The 20127-nt window shown below is 54.8% G+C and overlaps 1 protein-coding gene across 1 annotated transcript; it reads left to right on the plus strand.

Moving 5' to 3' along the window:
• Positions 1-1269: 1269 nt before the first annotated feature.
• ELOA (elongin A) lies at positions 1270-18990 on the plus strand. Its single transcript, XM_062190620.1, has 11 exons — positions 1270-1385; positions 6751-6807; positions 7537-7643; positions 9694-10789; positions 11028-11142; positions 13552-13707; positions 13792-13889; positions 16013-16193; positions 16417-16528; positions 17476-17642; positions 18622-18990. The coding sequence occupies exons 1-11, from the start codon at positions 1311-1313 to the stop codon at positions 18681-18683; spliced, it is 2226 nt and encodes a 741-aa protein (XP_062046604.1). The 5' UTR covers positions 1270-1310; the 3' UTR covers positions 18684-18990.
• Positions 18991-20127: the final 1137 nt, after the last annotated feature.

A 20127-nucleotide genomic window follows, 5' to 3' on the forward strand; every position in this document is an offset into this window, starting at 1 on the left:
CTCCCTTAACACTTGTAAAATGTTCCCTGGGTGTCGGGATGTGCCAGGTCAGTTAGTCAGCAATTCTGCTTCAAGAATCCGCCTCTGTTCCTTGACACCGGTGCGGCATTTTCCCGACGGAAGGAATTTAAAATGTGAAAGCATCCGAACAGAGCGGGGAGACTCTGGGGCTGGAACCCCAGGCCCCTCACTCACAGCTCAGTGGGGCGGCCATCAGGTGCCTGTGCACTTTTTATCCAACTCTGATTTCACGGTCTGGAGAACGCTGAGCCGGTCAGTCAGCAGCCAGGCGGCCACGGGGATTAACTGAGAATTCACTTGCACTTGAGAAGGGCACACTTGCTGAGAGAACTGGGATGGGGCACCAAGTGAAGAGTGGGGCCCCGGGGAGGCGTCCCCAGCAGCCTGTGAGACAACTTACAGCGGAGGTCGGCTTCTGTTTCATTTTGCAGGGCTGGGACCTGCAGGAGTCCCCGGGCCTTTCTGTTCTCGAAAGGGGAGCTCAGGCCAGGTGCAGCGCCCATGTGCTGCCGGAGAGCGGATCTTTAATCGAACGAGAGGTAACCAGCGCTGACTTCTTAAGTCAGTTTTCAACCGAACACTTAGCGCTTCTAGGAGGAGCTTCCAGTCTCGGGGACTGCGTCTGGGCTGCGCCAGCAGAGCAAACGGCTGCTGGCTCGTTCGTTCCCTGCTTCGTTCCTTTGTGCAAAATCCGGCTTTGACAAATCCGGCTCTCTCTCTGGGCCTCAATTCCCCGACCTGATCGGAGGTACAGGCTCACCGGGGACCCCGCCTTTCACCTCTTCTCAGCGCCGTGACCACTTGCCAGTTAACCGGGTTTCCGTGAGCCCCTGTTTCCTCGCGTGTAAAGTGGGGACAGCGCAGCCAGCTTCACCCGGGAAACTAAGGCCGCGCGCAGCCACCGGCGCTCAACCCGGGCGCTGGCTGCCGCTGGCACCTGCGCAATCCCGGGGCAGGGCGCGGACCCGGGCCCCGACAGGTGTTCCCGCGGGTGCGGCCCGTGGCCCCCGGCGGGGGCGGGCTCTTAAGCGCAGGCCGCACTCGGCCGGGCGGTGCCCGCGGCTCTCCCACCCTCCCGGCGCGCGCACCCCGCCCCGCGCGCGTGGCGGCCGCCGGGGCTCCCGGCCCTCCTGGGGGCGGGGCCGCGTCCGTAGGTCCCGCGCCCCCGCCGAGGCCCGGAAGGGGCCGGCCGCGCTTCCGTCTCGCCGGGGATGCTCGGAGGGCGGAGCTGCGGCCCGAGGACGCGACGCGAGCCCAGTTCCGGCGAGGAGGCCGCGCCAGTGACAGCGATGGCGGCGGAGTCGGCGCTGCAAGTCGTGGAGCGGCTGCAGGCGCGCCTGGCCGCGAACCCGGACCCTAAGAAGGTAAGCGGGCGGCGCGGCGCGGCGGGCGGGCGTTGGCGCCGCGCGGACCCTAACGGTCGCGGGCCCGGCCGCGGCGGGGGTCGCAGGGCTGGGACCCCGAGCCAGGCCCCGCCGCGCTCGCGGGCCGGGGGTCGCCAAGTTGGCGGCCCCCGGCGGCTCCCCACGCGCCGTGCGGGGGACTCGGCTGCCCGGGCCTCTCCTTCCCGGCCCCGCCGGGTGGCCCGCGGGCTCTCGGCGGCGGCGCGCTCCAGGGCGAACGCCGAGTGCCCCGCGGGTCCCGAGCGCTCCCCGCGCCAGCTGCTTCCTGCCGGGCGGACGGCGCGGGCCGAGGGCTCGGGGCCCGGGCGGCCGTCGGTGCGGGGAGGCGGCGCTGCCCGCGGAGCCGGGGCTCACGGGGCCCTCCGCCCCGGGACGGCCCTGCCGCTTCCCGACCCCGGCGAGCCCCTCTCGGAACCGGACGCCGCCGCCTCGCCCGATGCCCTCCCGCGAACTCGGGCTGCGTGGACGGCGGGAGGGGCCCGAGTGGCGGCCCCGGGGCTTCGGAGCTCCTGGCTCCCGCTCGGCGCCGCCGCGAGGGTGGGCAACCATTTTTAATTGGATCGAACTTGTTTTCCTTTAAAACTCTTCCCCCCCCCGTCCCCCCGAAGTTAACGCGTGCCGCTGCCCGGTGTCTCGGTGTCCCTGGGAGAGCGGCTGCGCGCGGGGGCGGGGACGTCCGGCCGGGGCGCAGTCCCCGGGAGTGCAGCTCGGCGCCCAGGACCCGGGGGGCGAGGGAACGGCGAGCGAGGCGGGGCTCAGCCTCAGCGGCCCGCGGCGGCATCTGCCCAGCCCCGCTCCCCACCTGCTGCTTCCTGGGCTGCCCGGCCGCGCTGGGCCCCCAGCGCCTCTCTTGATCGCCCCTCGCAGGACCCCTGCCTGCCCACCTGGTTCCCAAGCGGGCAGGCGGAGCGCAGGGCGGTGCGCTGCCCCCCTGGGCCGGGCCACGCCGGGACCTCCTCGCCGCGGATCGCCAGCCTCCACTCGGGGAAGCCATGTTAGTTAGGGATCCGGGAAAAACTCGAAAGTGTCCGGTTGCGTCGCCTTCTGCGCCGTGCTGAGGCTTCGGTGCGGAGCGGCCAGGCGTACGGACAGGTTTCCGTGCGGGAGCCCTTGGCGGACGCGACATAAGCAGCCGATTTCTGAGCTCTGGCTTGTTTTCTTGGACACTGTAAGGACTGTGACCTTAAAGCGATCTTATCTAAGCCCCGCCCCCCATTTGGTCTTCATTTTTATCAGATTCAGGAAAAAAACTACTCTGTCATGTTGTTCTTTCCATTGCAATTTACGTCTTGGAGTAGCTTTTTACCAGTCATTGATAGACCTGCGATATCAGCCAGCAGGTTCACTGGAACCATTATTGTTGTTTTTAAGCGTTTGGGCTTTCTCTTCCCAGATGGGAAATCGCCCTGAACTTCGGGCTTTGGATTGTGAAGTGAGCATTTGAGGAGGAGAAATGCGGAGGTCGCTTGTGCAGAGGGCGTGATAGCTGGCGCTGAGACGTGAGCTCACTGCAGAGGGAGAATTGCAAGCTGGCACCCTGGCCTCCCTCCCTACTCTGTTAACCCGACAAGCTCCCACAAGTTCTTCCTGAAATTGCCGATGATTATGTAGCAGACCTTGCGTTCAAACCATTATTAGCCAAAGCGTTGATTCTGCATCCGTGTCTGCAGATCTTGCGGTATTCAACATGGGTGCTTAACTCTGTTTCTCAAGTTCATCTGTGATCCAGCTTTCTTAGAGAAGATGGTATCAGGCTGTCCAGGGCTTGCTTTCTTTCTTTTTAAAAGTGTGAGTGCATCTTACTTGAAAGGTAGACACAGAGAAAGATCTTCCTTCATTTCTCAAAGGGCCACAACAGCCAGAACTGGGCCAGGCTGAAGCCAGGAGCCAGGAACTCCATCCCCATCTTCCACAAGGGTGGCAGGGACCCAAGGACTTGGATCATCACCTACGGCCTCCCAGGTTGCACACTAGCAGGAAACTGGAATTGGAGCAGAGTTGGATGGCCTTGAATCCAGGTGTTCCGCAGCGATGGGGGCATTCCAAGCCGGGGCTCAACCTGAGCCAGGTGCCTGCCCTAAGGGCCACTTCGTTTCTGTTCCTGCTCTTGACTTGGAAATGATTTTCATGGCTGATAAAGTGAAAACCTACCCTTTGTTGCTTTTTTTTTTTTTTTGACAGGCAGAGTGGATAGTGAGAGAGAGAGATAGAAATGTCTTCCTTTTTGCCGTTGGTTCACCCTACAATGGCTGCTGCGGCTGGCGCGCTGCGGCCGGCGCACCGCACTGATCCAAAGCCAGGAGCCAGGTGCTTCTCCTGGTCTCCCATGGGGTGCAGGGCCCAAGCACTTGGGCCATCCTCCACTGCACTCCCGGGCCACAGCAGAGAGCTGGATTGGAAGAGGGGCAACCGGGACAGAATCCGGTGCCCCGACCGGGACTAGAACCCGGTGTGCCGGCGCCGCAGGCGGAGGATTAGCCTAGTGAGCCACGGCGCTGGCCCCTTTGTTACATTTTGAACGAAATGTGTCCAGAACACAGATTGATGGTAGGTGGAGAACTAGGGGCTCAGGGGCTGGCGCTGTGGTATAGTGGGTAAAGCCATCACCTGTGATACTGGCATCCCTTATGGGTATCACTTTGAGTCCCAGCTGTTCCACTTTGGATCCAGGTCCCTTCTAATGCACTTGGGAGAGCAGCATGAGATGGCCCAAATGCTTGCAGAAAACCAAGCTGCACCCACGTGGGAAACTCCGAAGAAAGCTCCTGGCTTCTGTCTGGCCTGGCCCTGGCTGTTGTGGCCAATTGGGGAGTGAACCAGCACATAGAAGATTGATTCTCTCTCTTTCTCTCTCTCTCTCTCTAACTTTGCCTTTCAAATAAATAAAGTCTTAATAAAAAACTAGGGGTCAACTGTAAGACTTTTGCTCTGTGGGTTGAAAGAGTGTGCAGGGGACAGCTGGAATTCCTAAGCACGGGCTGTGTTTTCTCACGCAGACCCTTGCAAGGTACCTGGGTTTGGTACCAGCAAGTTTGCAGCCACCTGAGGATGCCCAGTGTGCTTTTGCCTTGCTATCCTGTTCTTTCTTGACATCTGCAGAAACCGGTGGGGTTGTGGAGCCTTTCTTCTCTGTTGTGGGGCTGAGTCACCTGTGTCTGCTTAGGCCGCTCCTGCTGGCCTGGAGTGACACAGGAAGGCAGTACTCATTCTTGCAGCCAGCGCTCAGCTCTGGGATAAATACCCGCCCCAGGCCTCCTGGCCCATCCTTGGTTCCGTAGAGGTCTTGGGATTCTTGGTCACCTCAGTGGCTGCCTTTGCTATGTTTACTTAAACTCTAGCAACGTCACACCCAGCAGGAGCTGCTCTGCTCAGTTCCACTTATGCTGCTGTTCCTAAGGACAATGTTAGTTTTTAAAGATTTATTTTAGTTGGAAGTCAGAGAGAGAGAGCGAGCACATGCAAGCTTCTATCTGCTGATTCACTCCCCAAATGGCCACAATGGCTAGGGCTGGACCAGGCCAAAGCCAGGAGCCAGGGGCTTTATCCAGGTCTGCCATATGGGTGCAGGGGTCCAAGGACTTGAGCCGTCTTTGCTTTCCCAGGTGCGTTAGCAGGGACCTGGAGCAGCAGTAGAGCAGTAGGGACTCAAACTGGCATCCATACGGGATGCTGGCATTGCAGGCGGCAGCTCAACCCACTATACCACAACACTGGTCCTGACAGTTATTATATGGGGTGCTTCTTGGCATGTTGGACAAGTTACCTAACTTCACCGAACTCAGTTTCAATATCTGTAAAATGGGGAGAATAATATTTACTTCACAGAGATGGTTAGTGAGGCTCAAATGTGGTTACATGGGAAAGAGCTTGGCGTGGTAGCCAGCGCGCAGTGGATGGGATGGAGGTATTCCCCCTTCCTTGCCTGGGCATGGCATTAGGGGAGAAGTACTTACTCTGAACACGTGCAGTGATTGTCTGAATTTTCCTTTAAGAGAAAGAATTGGTATTAATCTTTGCTCTCATAGCTTAGGTGACAAGAAGTAAGCAACCATTTCCTGGGTGGCAGTAATAGAATTGAAGTGGCGGATAGTTTTCTCTCAGCCTTGGAGTTTCACACTCCCTAGATAAACCACATAGCCTTCTGCTTGTTCCCAAACAGGATTCTCACCTGTGACCTGATGGCTTTGCCTAGCGACCTTATGAAGTAATCATTGGAGTGAATGACCAGAAAAATATACTTGTTACTGTACCTGCCAGCAGTGTGGCACGCTGGTTATAGCCTGGGCCACACATGGAAAAAGAACAGCTCTTGTTATATGAAATCTGTTCTCTTTGTATAAATTAAAGCATTTTTTTTTTAAAAGGGACAGGTCTTGTTAGACTTAAATGTTGTCACTTTTGAGCCCTTCCTGGAGAGAGGTATGGCCGGCCGACATGGCTCTTGGCAGAGCTAGACCAGGAGCTGGCTAAGGAATACCGAAGGCCACGCGAGTGAAACGTTTAGAAAGCTGTCCGTTGATGAATGAAATGATTCACAGTGAGCACGGTTGTCTCTAGCATCCTGGGCCTGTGACTAAGGCTCACACATGGGTTGTCTCAGTGGCTCCTCACAGCTGGCGACTTCAGCATCGGCTCCGGTTCCCAGCTTGCGGACAAAGCATCAGGGAGGTTACTAACTTGCACAAGATCCCCTGGCAAGGGGCTGATGATCCAGACAGGGAAGCCTGCCCCTGCCTCTGGAGCCCCATCTTACCCACTTGCGCCTCTAGTTTTAGGAACCCAAGCGAGAGAAAGTGGCCAAAGCCAGGTTGCTGTTCTCATCTCCTTGGGCGTTTGGAGTCCTCGGCAGCTAAGCTCTGATTGTAGCAACTTGAAATTGCTTCCCATTCTATCAAAGGAACAGTTCTGCGAAACAGTGTATCCCTTCCGGAACCCTGTCCTCTTCCTGCCAGGGTTTCCTTACACCTTCCCTGGGCCCTGATTTCCCTAAGACTGTGCCCTAGCAAAACTGGAGCGGAATGATGGACGCTGCTGACTTTGATCAGAGTTGGCAGCTTTGATTCTCTTATCCACATGCTGCTTCCCCTGGGGTGACCTCCTGATCCAGAGCTGCAGGCCCGAGTGACTCCTACCCCACTAGCATCCTGGGCATAACTTCTCTGGACCTGTTTTCACAACTGTAAAATAGCTATGATCACTGCTTGCTACTGTAAAGTAACAGTCGGCCCTGCGTAGGCACTCGACCGTCGGATACGGTGCTTATTTGCCCCAGCGAATATGATTACGACTTTAGAGAAACTTGACGTTTGTTTCATTCCCTCTGCAGCTTTTGAAATATCTGAAGAAGCTCTCCGCCTTGCCTATTACAGTAGACATCCTTGCGGTAAGAGTTGTGTAACTTTAAATATTCTATGACTCTATTCTGCCCCCTTCCCGCTGGAAAGAGCATAGGGGGAGGTTAAGGGCATGGGCCTCCACACTCAAGGCTACATCCTGCATGCTTCCATTCCTGTGAAATGTCCAGCAGAGGCAAACCCAGAGACAGACGGACAGGTAGAGTAGTGCTTGCCAAGGACTGGGGACATTGGGAAGAAGAGGGTAACTTTTGGGGTCGGTGGACATGTTGTGGAATTTGCTGGTAGGAATGGTTACACAGTATTGTGAGTGTCCTGGAAGCCAGTGAGTTCCACTGTTTAACATGAGGAATTGTGTATTGCGTGAGAGTTATTCCAAAATTTAAATGAATTAGAACACTACTGGCTTTCTCCAATCCTGGATCCAGGTCCGAGTTCTGTGACTTTGGTGAAGTGGGCTGACCCCGCTGCCTGGACGTTGCAGACTGGCTCCTGCGCTGTCTGCCAAACCCTTCGCTGGGTGCCCGGCCCCTGCCGTGGTCACTGCTGGCGTTACTGTGAAAGTTGTGACGCCCCTGCGCTTGGTACACTGCGCTGCCGGGTGTCACAGAGATTTGGAAACATGGGCACAAAGGGGCTTAGTCTGTTTGAGGAAAGAAGTGCTGTGTGTTGGGTTTCTCAAGGCAAGAGGCCTCATTTCTGTAAAAAACGGGAGCCTAGTTGGTGACTCTCCGCCAATTCCTCTGTCAAACGTGCAGGAGACCGGGGTTGGCAGGACGGTGAACAGCCTGCGGAAACACGAACACGTCGGAGGCTTTGCCAGGGAGCTCGTGGCCCAGTGGAAGAAGCTGGTTCCTGTAGAACGGTAAATGTTGTGTTTTGTCAGCTCACGCAGCGTCACTGTTTTCCATGCTGCCCCTACTCTGTCGTCTTATGTCAGATAACTGTTTTAGCAGACAACGTTTGATGGCGTGCCCAGATGCCATATCAGAGGGCCTGGGTTCCAGTGGCTCCACTTTCGACCCAGCTTCCTGCTGACCTTCACCTGGGAGGCAGCAAATGGTGACTGACGTACTTGAGTCCCTGTCACCCACGAAAATGCATTTTTTAAAGATTATTTATTTAAAAGTCATAGTTGCAGAGAAGGAATGACAGGAGAGCGAGAGAGAGGAAGAGAAATGTTCCATGAGCTGGTTTACTCCCCGAAGTGAAGCCAGGAGCTTCATCTGGGTCTCCCACGTGGATGCAGGAGCCCAAGGACTAGAGCCGTCTTCCACTGCTCTCCCAGGTGCAGTAGCGGCGACCTGGATTGAAAGTGGAGCAGCTGGGACTTGAACCGGCATCCATATAGCATGATGGTGTTACAGGTGGCAGCTTTGCCTGCTGTGCCACAGTGCTGGGCCCAGAAAGTATTATTAAAATAGAATGACTCAGCCGGCGCCACAGCTCACTAGGCTAATCCTCTGCTTTGCAGCGCTGGCACACCGGGTTCTAGTCCCGGTTGGGGTGCTGGATTCTGTCCTGGTTGCCCCTCTTCCAGGCCAGCTCTCTGCTGTGGCCAGGGAGTGCAGTGGAGGATGGCCCAAGTGCTTGGGCCCTGCACCCCATGGGAGACCAGGATAAGCACCTGGCTCCTGCCATTGGATCAGCACGGTGTGCAGGATGCAGCGCGCCAGCCGTGGCGGCCATTGGAGGGTGAACCAATGGCAAAGGAAGACCTTTCTTTCTGTCTCTCTCTCTCTCACTATCCACTCTGCCTGTCCAAAAAAAAAAAAAAAAAAAAAAAAGAAAAGAAAAGAAAAAAAAAATAGAATGAGTTGGGACTGATGCTGTGGTGCAGCGGGTTAACGCCCTGAAGTGCCAGCATCCCATATGGGTGCCGGTTCGAGACCTGGCTGTTCCACTTCTGATCCAGCTCTCTGCTATGGCCTGGGAAAGCAGTAGAAGGTGGCCCAAGTCCTTGGACCCCTGCTCCCGGCTTCTGGCTAAAGATCGGTGCAGCTCTGGCTGTTGCAGCCAATTGGAGAGTGAACTATCAAATGGAAGACATCTCTCTGTCTAACTCTGACTTTCAAATAAATAAATATTTTTAAAAAAATAGAATGAGTCAACATATCTTATATTTCTATTTATTTTTAAGATTTAGGTTTTTCTTTTAAGATTTATTTTTTATTTGAAAGGCAGAGTTACAGAGAGAGAGATCTTCTATCTGCTGGTTCACTCCCCGAGTGGCCGCAACAGGCAGAACTGGGCCAATCTGAAGCCAGGTGCTGGGAGCTTCTAGGTCTTCCACATAGGGGCAGAAGCCCAGTACTTGGACCACTCTCCACTGCTTTCCCAGACTAACTAGCAGGGAGCTTTACCTGCTACACCTGAGAGCAAGATCTTTCATCTGCTGGTTCACTCCCCAACTGGCTGCTAAGACCGGGTCTGCACCAGGCTGAAGCCAGGAGCTTCATCTGGGTCTCCCACATGGCTGCAGGGTCCCAAGCACTTGGCCACTCTCTGTTGCTTTCCCAGGCACATTAGCTGGCAGCTGGATCAGAAGTAGAGCAACTGGGACACAAACTGGTCCCCATATGGGATGCTGGCATCACAGGTGACAGCTTTACCTGCTACACCCTTACACCAGCCCCATAGTTCTATTTAAAGATAAGCATTATTAATACTTTGATGTGGTTCTTATATTTTCTTAAAAGGCATTTGTATATAGTTGTGAGCTATCTAAACAAGAGTCCCCCTTTTAAGTAACAAGTGAAATACGTCCCTAGGTTGGAAAAAGATCTCCAAGTGTTTTCCTGTGCACAAGATACTAATTTGTACGTCGTGGTCACACCCATCACCTTCCATTTGCCGAATGTGGGTTCTCCTCGGGGCCGCACCAAGGTTCACATCTGTTTCTCCTTTCCTCTTAGAAACAATGAGCCTGAAGAGCAGGACTTTGACAAGAGCAGCTCCCGCAAGCGCCCCCGGGAAGCTCTGCAGAAGGAGGAGGAGATGGAGGAAGAGGAGCAGGAGCACTGGAAAGCCTCCGGGAGCCAGTCCTGCAGCCCTGAGCACAGACAGAAGAAGCACAGGAAGCTCGCTGAGCTGGAGAGACCCCACAAAGCCTCCCACAGCCACGAGAGGAGAGACGAGAGGAAGCGGTGTCACAGGGTGTCGCCTGCTTACTCCTCAGACCATGAGTCTTCGGATTATGGCCACGTGCAGTCCCCCCTGTCTTCTGCCAGTCCTCATCAGGTGTACGTGGACCATTACAGGTCCCCGGACCAGGACCCCGAGCCCATAGTTCCACACCAGAAGCCTGGAAAAGGCCACAGCCATGCCTTGCAGGACAGACTGGGGATCAGCCAGGAGCGGCACCTGGGTGAGCCCCAGGGGAGAGAGGCTGTGAACCAAAACAAGGAGCACAAGTCTTCCCACAAGGAGAAGCGCCCTGGGGGCGCCAAGGCCGAGGAGAAGGCCTGTGCCATAAGCAGAGAGAAATCTCACAGCCGGAGGCCGCTCCCGGGCGACAGCACGAAGGAGAAGCTGCCCTCGGGTGTCTCCCAGAAAGAGAAGGAAAGAGAGGGCAGCGGCCACAAGAAGAAGTTTGCCCCCTCCTTGGAGGTGGCTTCGGACAACCACCTTAAAAAGCCAAAGCACAGAGACTCGCAGAAAACCAAATCGGACAAAAAGCCCGGTCTAGACAGCGTGGACGCGGGCAAGGGGGGGAAGGGGAAGACTCCAGACGGGAGAGCGAAGGCCTCCAAGGCGGGGGAGGAGGACGCCGAGGACGGCTTTGAGGAGCCCACCATGTCCTTTGAGTCGTACCTCAGCTACGACCAGCCCAAGAAGAAGAAGAAGAAGGTCGTGAAAGCGTCGGCCCCAGCACTTGGAGAAAAGGGGCTGAAAAAAAGCGACTCTAAAAGCACTAAAGACTCGGGCCCAGCTCGGAAATTGCCTAAGGGGAATGAGACCCAGACGGAGAAGCTGCCAGCAGCTGGCGCCGACTCAGCCAAGCCGAAGAAGGTAACCTGCAGCCCGCCCCGCGCTCCCGGCTGGTGTCTGAGAGCCTGTGCCATCTGCTTGCCGTAACTTCTCAGGGCCAGGGCAGCTGGTGCTTTCTGAGCTGTCCCCGTCTGTTTCCCGATCGCGGGCCCCCTCCAGCAGGGACATGCCTGTGCTGTGTGCTGTGTGCCGAGTCCCGCCGCGGGACGGGAAGCTGTGCTTGTCACCGGGCTGTCCCTTCACGGCTCTCTTCCTGCAGGTCCCCACAGATGCGTTACCGGCGCTGCCAGACCTCCCCCTGCCCATGATCCAGACCAATTACCGTCCACTTCCTTCCCTCGAGTTGATCTCTTCCTTCCAGCCAAAGCGAAAAGGTACTTTTCTATATCATTCTGTCTGTCTGTTTTGTTTGAAGGTTTATTTATTTGAAAGGCAGAGCGATGGGAGGTGGTGGAAGACTTACTAATTCGTTTGTGATCTATTACCATAACAATTATGTAACATCGGGTTTTTGGTGCACTTCCTGAGTGTAGGTTCTGGAGTTTGACAGCTTGGGTTTGAGTTCCAACTCTGATTTTTCTTTTTAAGATTTATTTATTTATTTTATTTGAAAGACAGAGTTAGAGAGAGAAAGGCAGAGAGTGAGTGAGAGAGAGAGAATGTCTTCTACCCAATGGTTCACTCCCCAAATGGCCACAACAGCTGGAGCTGCACTGATCCCTCTTCTGGGTCTTTCATGCAAATGCACTGGCCCAAGCACTTGGGCCATCTTCCTCTGCTTTCCCAGGCCATAGCAGAGAGCTGGATCAGAAGTGGAGCAGCCGGAACTCAAACTGGCACTCATATGGGATGCCGGCACTGCAGGTGGTGGCTTTACCTGCTATGCTACCACACCAGCCCCTTGTTTTTTGCTTTTTAAGATTTATTTATTTGAAAAGCTGAGTTACGTCTTCCATCTACTGGTTCACTCCCCAAATGGCCACCATGGCCAGAACTGGACCAGGCCAAAGCCAGGAGCCTGGAGCTTCATCCAGGTCTCCCACGAGGGTGGCAGTGGCCAAAGCACTTGCTTCTTTCGCAGACATGCTAATAGGGAGCTGGATCAGAAGTGGAGCAGCTGGGATTCTATTTATTTATTTGAAAGAGTTACACAGAGAGAGAAGGAGAGGGGGTGGGGTGGGGTGGGGAGGATCTTCCATCCGCTGGTTCACTCCCCAATTGGCTGCAACGGCCAGAGCTGTGCTGATCTGGAGCCAGGAGCTTCCTCCAGCTTTCCCACATGGGTGCAGGGGCGCAACGACTTGGGACATCTTCTGCTGCTTTCTCAGACCACAGCAGAGAGCTGGATGGGAAATGGAGCAGCTAGAACTCGAACCGGCGTCCACGTGGGATACTGGCACTACAGACTGGGGCTTTAACCTGCTGCACCACAGTGCCGGCCCCAGCCGGGATTCTTTTTTGTTTGTTTGTTTGACAGGCAGAGTGGATAGTGAGAGAGAGAGACAGAGAGAAAGGTCTTCCTTTTTGCCGTTGGTTCATCCTCCAATGGCCGCTGCGGCCGGCGCATCGCGCTGATCTGAAGCCAGGAGCCAGGAGCTTCTCCTGGTCTCCCATGCGGGTGCAGGGCCCAAGCACTTGGGCCATCCTCCACTGCACTCCCGGGCCATAGCAGAGACCCAGCCGGGATTCTAATGGACTCGCATGTGGGATGCCAGAGCTACAGGCATCGGCTGAGTCTGTTGCACCGCAGTGCCAGCCTCCCAGCTCTGATTTCTATAAACTGTCTGACCTTGGGTAGCATTCTAACTTCTTTGGGCCTTAGTCTCATTCTGTGAATGGGAGTGATATGGTATTTGCTTCATAATCTTATTTAGTGGATTTAAAACTGATTTTGCCAGTAAAGCTTTTAGCTTCAGGCCTTTCACTTGTAAGTGTCCAATGAATCTTAGCTGTTGCTAGTATTTGCAGCCCTTTATTTTATACTATGTGTGATTTTTTCGTCTTAGTGAAAAAAAAAAAAAAACCTATAGTTTTAATAGGAAAAGAACTAGAAGTCACAGCAGAGTCCACCAGCAGGGGGTCAATGGATAAATCATGGTTTGTCTGCACCGTGGGGTCTTTAGGTGCCATAAAAACTGGAATTTTTTTTTTTTTTAGGATATTCAGGGCTTTATTTTGTAATGCGTAGGCCACACCGTGGCCCCAACCCCACTTCCCACCCAAAGAAGGATCTCTGCAGTGTGTTCAGTTACCAAAGCAGTGGTGTCATGAACATGTTACTAATTGATTAATAAGGGGAAAAACTGTTCATAAAGATCCATAGGTGGCGGGCGCCGTGGCTTAACAGGCTAATCCTCCGCCTTGCGGCGCCGGCACACCGGGTTCTAGTCCCGGTCGGGGCGCCGGATTCTATCCTGGTTGTCCCTCTTCCAGGCCAGCTCTCTGCTATGGCCCAGGAAGGCAGTGGAGGATGGCCCAAGTGCTTGGGCCCTGCACCCGCATGGGAGACCAGGAGAAGCTCCTGGCTCCTGCCTTCGGATCAGCGCGATGCGCCGGCTGCAGCGGCCATTGGAGGATGAACCAACGGCAAAAAGGAAGACCTTTCTCTCTGTCTCTCTCTCTCACTATGCACTCTGCAAAAAAAAAAAAAAAAAAAAAATCAGTAGCGCTGGCTGCCCTTGAAAGGGAAGGGAGGAAGGGAGACTGTGGCCTTGGGTGAAAGGGAGTTTCGCTGGATCACTTAGGACTTTGTCATTCCCTTTCTGATTTTTCTTGCCCTCTAGCATTTTCCTCACCCCAGGACGAGGAAGAAGCTGGATTCACTGGACGGAGAATGAATTCCAAGATGCAGGTGTATTCTGGTTCCAAATGTGCCTATCTCCCCAAGATGATGACCTTGCACCAGCAGTGCATCCGAGTCCTTAAGAACAACATCGACTGTAAGTGGCCTGCGTCTCTCGGCTCGTGGCAGCACTGGGAGGCTTGGCTGCCGTTCAACGCGTTCACCTTTGGTTTCTCTGCAGCAATCTTCGAGGTGGGAGGAGTCCCCTACTCTGTGCTGGAGCCCGTGTTGGAGAGGTGCACTCCCGACCAGCTGTACCGCATAGAGGAGTACAATCATGTGAGTGTCCCGTGCGGGTGGGAAGGGGGCAGCACGCTGCTCCGCAGCTCCAGGGACAGCTTTGTCTCTTCGGAATCGGCCGTGACTGAAGGGCAGAGCGCAGTCAGGTCACTGTCCTGGGCATGTTTGCTTTGCCTCTGGGCCTCTGCACTGGCGGGTCTGAAGCACCTGCTGCTGACTGCTCAACTGGGCCTCCTGGGCTGGAGTCGGGGTGAGACGCAAAGGCCGTGACGCACACACCCAGCACCTCCCTTGAGCTGGGCATGGTCCTGGCAGCAGAACGCCTGGGCTCCATGGCAGCCAGGGGGCAGCACTTTGTGTTGACAGTCAGGTGCCTAGTGTATAGGAAAGAGCACAAACTGGTGTGTGGGGGTCTTTCTGGAACCATGCAGATCCATCCGGAAGTCCTCCCCACCACGTGGACGTGTTCATCGGATTGCATTTGTGCTCTCCTCTGTGAGGTCTGACATCCGCCCCGTGACCTCCTTGCCATTCAGTGCAGGGTTGTGCCGGGGAAGCCCTGGGCTTGGCTTCATTCAGCTCGACCCTTGCCTGCTCTCCTAGGGAAGACTGATGCAGCTGGTTCTTGGTTTATCTCTTGTAGCCAACCAGAACCTGCTAGGATAGTGCCTCCACAGCTTTCTTTTTTTTTTTTATTTAGTAGTTTGGTGTTTTCCTAGAGTTGTGGTATTTTTTTTTTTAATTTATTTTTATTTTTTTACTTTTGACAGGCAGAGTGGACAGTGAGAGAGAGAGACAGAGAGAAAGGTCTTCCTTTTGCCGTTGGTTCACCCTCCAATGGCCTCCGCGGCTGGCGCACTGCGGCTGGCGCACCGCGCTGATCTAATGGCAGGAGCCAGGTGCTTCTCCTGGTCTCCCATGGGGTGCAGGGCCCAAGCACTTGGGCCATCCTCCACTGCACTCCTGGGCCACAGCAGAGAGCTGGCCTGGAAGAGGGGCAACCGGGACAGAACCGGCGCCCCGACAGGGACTAGAACCCGGTGTGCCAGTGCCGCAAGGCGGAGGATTAGCCTAGTGAGCCACGGCACTGGCCAAGAGTTGTGGTTTTTTTGTTTGTTTGTTTGTTTTGACAGGCAGAGTGGATAGTGAAGGAGAGAGATAGAGAGAAAAGTCTTCCTTTTTGCTGTTGGTTCACCCTCCAGTGGCCGCTGCGGCCGGCGCATCGTGCTGATCCAAAGCCAGGAGCCAGGTGCTTCTCCTGGTCTCCCATGCAGGTGCAGGGCCCAAGCACTTGGGCCATCCTCCACTGCCTTCCTGGGCCATAGCAGAGAGCTGGCCTGGAAGAGGGGCAACTGGGATAGAATCCGGTGCCCCGACCGGGACTAGAACCCGGTGTGCCGGCGCCACAAGGTGGAGGATTAGCCTGTTAAGCCACGGCGCTGGCCGTGGTATTTTAATATATTACTATAAAGACCAAAAGCTTCTTAGAAAAAGGGATTATTTTTAAAAGGACTTTTTTTTTTTTTTAAGATTTATTTATTTATTTGAAAGGCAGAGTTACAGATAGAGGGAGAGACAGAGAGAGAGAGGTCTTCCATCTGCTGGTTGACTCCCCAGATGGCTGCAACTGCTGGAGCTGGGCCAATTGAACCAGGAACCAGGAGCTTCTTCCAGGTCTCCCATGTGGGTGCAGGGGCCCAAGCACTTGGGCCATCTTCCACTGCTTTCCTGGGCCATTAGCAGAAAGCTGACTCGGAAGTGGAGCAGCCGGGACATGAACCAGCGCCCTTATGGGATGTTGGTGCAGCAGGCAGAGGCTTAACCTGCTATGCCACAATGCCAGCCCCTGTTTCATTTGTTTGAAAGGCACAGTTACAAAGAGGGAGAGACAGATCTTTGATCCACTGGTTCATTCCAGAAATGGCTACAAAGATCCAGGCTGGGCCAAATGGAAGCCAGGAGCCAGGAGTGTATCCATGGTCTCCCAAGTGAATGCAGGGGGCACTTGGGCCATCTTTTGCTGCTCTTCCCAAGCTATTAGCAGGGAGTTGGGTAGGAAATAGAGCAGGCAGCAACTTTACCTGCTATGCCACAACTCTCACCCCTGGAAAAGGGATATTTAAGAGTGTTTATATGCAAAGAATATCCTGGTTTGATTTCAGGTTTTAATAGAGGAAACAGATCAATTATGGAAAATTCACTGTCACCGAGACTTTAAGGAAGAAAGACCAGAAGAATATGAGTCATGGCGGGAGATGTACCTGCGCCTCCAGGACGCCCGAGAGCAGCGGTTACGAGTGCTGACCAAGAACATCCAGTCCGCACATGCCAATAAGCCCAAAGGTAGGGGCCGGCGGTGGCTGTGGCGGCCAGCAGGGTCTCGGGGACCCCTGATCTCTGCGGTGTAGAGGCCAGCGGGGGTGGTTTCGTTCTGCCACAGCCCATGCTCCCTTGCCTTGGGGTTTTCTGGGTCGATGAACCCCTAGCTCCGGGGACCTGGACCGTCGCAGATGGCGTCTCTGCTCAAGGCGCATGGGCAGGTGGGCAGCTCCGTGTTCCTCCACAGGCAGACAAGCAAAGATGGCCTTCGTCAACTCTGTGGCCAAGCCGCCTCGCGACGTCCGAAGGAGGCAGGAGAAGTTCGGGACGGGAGGAGCAGTTGTCGCCGACAGAATCAAGTAAGCGCTCTGTTCTTGCTTGGGGAAGAGAGCTGGGAGGTCGTCTTCCCCACTGCGAGGGAGCCGTGGGTGCGGGAAGCAACTCGCCCGTGGCGGGGATGGCCCTCGGCCAGCTCAACACTCTGCCCCTGAGCCTGGACTACTGGACAGCAGCATAAGGCAGATTGTTTTCCTGTGCCTTAGGGCTGTCAGGATTAACCTGGACACAGGACCTGGCAAAGCGGAAACACTCTCTGGCTTTCCTTTTCCCTATTTAAGCAAAATTATTTCATCTAAGCCACATAGACATTTTATTTTAAATTTTTTTTTTTTTTGAAGATTTTATTTATTGGAGAGGTAGAGTAGAGAAGGGGAAAGACAGAGAGAGGTCTTCTATGTGCTGGTTCACTCCCCAGATGGCTGCAACAGCCTGGCAGAGGCTTAGCCTGCTATGCCACAGTGTGGCCCCTACATGAGCATTTTCAAAAGAGAATCCGGAGCCTAAAAAATGAAAGGAGATGAAGCCAGCGTTGTGGCATAGCAGGTAAGGCAGCTGCCTGTGGTGCCTGCATCTCATATGGATGCTGGTTCGAGTCTTGGCTGCTCTACTTCCCACCCAGCTCCCTGCTCATACACCTGGGAAAGCAGTGGAAGATGGCCCAGATGCTCGGGTCCCTACACCCATGGGAGAGGCCAGCCCCAGCCATTGCCGCCGTATGGGGAGTGGACCAGCGGGTGGAAGCTCAGTCTCTCTCTGACATTCAAATATTATCTTCATTTAAAAAAAGACAAAGTGAAAGGGGAGTTGAGGTTCCATTCGTTCTGAAAGGCTGATGCAGCCATCCCTGTGCCGTCACCAGAATCCAGGGCGCCCGCGTCCGCCGGTCAGAGCCGCAGAAGGAACCACACTGTCCGTGCTGACGCAGAGCTCTTCTGCTCGTGACTGCCCAGCTGTGTTCTTGTTACAGGATTAAGCCCGCCCCGTACACCAGCGGAAGCAGCCACGCCTCCAGCAGCAACAGCTTTAACGCCAGCCCCGAGGAGCCAGCCTACGACGGCCCGAGCACCAGCAGTGCCCACCTGGCGCCAGTGGTCAGCACTGTTTCCTACGATCCTCGGAAGCCAACTGTGAAGAGTGAGTAACTTGGGTTCCTGCCGAGCCCCCTGCATGCAGCGACTGTCGCATTGCACTGTGCATGTGGGATGTCGCTTCTGAAGGACACCTCCCAGGCACTGGGCTGCACGGCGGCCCCTCCTCCCCACCCCGCCATGTCAGCCAAGGTGTGAGATCGTAGTGTTGAAGGTAACATGAGCCTGTTTCTCTGGGGAAGTGGTCGTTATTACTGACAGCTAAGTGTAACATCTTACTCGAGTTTTATAACCTTCTAAATATTTTTTTATCTTCTTGGATCTATTTTTTACTTTATTAGCTTTATTACCATAGACCAGCAGTAGTCTGTGATAGAACTGTTTTTCTGCCAAGGGCCATTTGGATATGTATAACGTTCGCTGGTCCCATGCAGAATTATCAACCTACAAATCAGCCTGCTACAGATGGATTGAATCTCGAGTGCCACCTGAGGTTGCCTTGGCAAGGCCAGCCCAAAGGAGCTGTGGGCCTTGCCCGGCCCACGGGTGCATGCACTATCCCCAGGATCCCTAAGGGAGCCCTGACTTAAGTATTATTTTGTGTGCTTGGCTGGGCCCAAGCATCAGGTTAACCTGTTGCGAGTCAGGAGTTTGTGTGGCTCATCTCGGACCTGGACAACATGAGGGCCGGCGGGAGTGCTGGTTCCTGATTGGACATCTGCGAGGCCACGTTAGATTACTGCTGAGTCTGGCAAGGAGGGACCCCAGCTCTGCCCTGACACAGTGACCGTGGGCCCTGCGGGGGTCGGGGTGAGAGCGACGGCCCCGCCCACAGGTCCTCAGCGAGTGGCGCTCTGTGCTGTCGCCCTCTGTTGTGGTGTCAGCAGATTCACTGATGGCATCCGTTTGCCTGCCGGTGCACAGCGGAAAGGGAAAAGGCCAGGCTCTGCTCGCAGACCCCGGTGGTGCCGGCGCGTGTCTGTGCCGCCACAGATCTAAAGCGACTGCCCGGTTTCTTTCTACAGAAATTGCCCCGATGATGGCCAAGACGATAAAAGCTTTCAAGAACAGATTCTCCCGACGATAAAACTGAGGGCCTGCCTGGGAGCTGGAATCGTTGGGGGCAGGAAGAGAACAGTGGAGCCTGGGGGTTGGAACTTCCGAAGGAGACCAGGAGCTTTGCGTGGTGGAGACGGTGGTTCCCGAGCACGGGCGACGCCCGTGCACCCCGGCCCGGCCCGCTGCCTGCAGCACACTTCAGGATTCTGGAGGAGACGTGAAGCCTCAGTGCACTGAGGATTTTAAGGTCAATTATACTTTTGTTGTTAATTAGCATCTTTGTAAACTATAAGACATAGTTTTAATTAATAAATATTGCCCCCAGATTGTATTTATATTACCCCCAGGTTTTTTTGTTTTGATTTTTGTTTTTTCTTTTTTTTTTTTTTGTCCTCTACCACTCGGCCTTTTTTCCCCCGGGTTCTTTATTAGAGTTCATGAAAAGTGCAGAGCAAGCCATTTCCCTGTTCCAACTCGGCTCTGCTGGGCGGACTCCGGTCCGGAGGGAGGCCTGTGTGGTGCCTGCTGTGTGTGGGACGAGGAGTGCCAGGGAGCGAGCCTTCCCGTGGGCCAGGACCGCTCCACATTCCCGCGCCGCGGCATCTCTCACTCGGTCACTAGTGTTCGTTTAGGTAGGCCATCGGACAGGGCCGCCCTCTGCCCTCCCTCCATTTTGTCAGTTACCACTGTGTTTTCTGGGGTTCTGTTTGTTTTGAGGTTCACCAGAGAACACAGAACCTTGGGAGATGAATTTGTACCGAATCCCAGCATTTTGATAATTTCCAGTTTCTGATTCAAAATTTCAGAATTTATTTATTTTTTTCCCCACTTTTCTATCTTTCCTGCTGTCCCTCAGCATGAGGGGAAAACACCGACTTGGCAGGGCTTCTCATAGCTCTGGATACGACTTGAGAGTTTTTAAAGCCAGCACTTTAATCCCTATTCTCTATGAATTGCAACCAGAAGCCAATGGTTTTACAAGTCGTGATGCTTGGCTGGAGGTGGGTTGAGAGGCGAGACCACAGGGTTGCTGTTTGGAGAACCTTGCAGTGGAAGCTCTACTTCCTGAGTTTTTAAGCCAGGATTTGGAAGAAAGGGCCAACGTGGGGAAAGTGAGCCGAGGCATCAGGACGGGGCAGCCCGTGGGCGCCCATCACGTGTGGGACCGGGGGCTCTCACTTCCCAGTGGACACGGGAGCAAGAGCCCAAGGAGGAGGGCGGTGTCAGCCCCCTTCTTGGCTGTCAGAGAGCACAGATCCAGTAAGAAGCTGCTGGGTGGGACCCAGGCGGGAGGGGGAGACTGCGCGTTTGAGAGGCACGCCTTTAAGGACACCCAGGAATGAGACAGAGGGGATGGTTGTGTGACAACCTGACAAGCTGGGCAGGCCCTCTGGGAGCCCGCGGTTTGTAGGCACCCTGGAGCCCTCGCTTCAGCTGACCTTGAAGACTCCTGAGCCACCCAGAAAATTCTG

This window comes from Lepus europaeus, chromosome 5 (assembly GCF_033115175.1).
Source record: "Lepus europaeus isolate LE1 chromosome 5, mLepTim1.pri, whole genome shotgun sequence".
In the NCBI taxonomy this organism is placed as follows: Eukaryota; Metazoa; Chordata; class Mammalia; order Lagomorpha; family Leporidae; genus Lepus; species Lepus europaeus.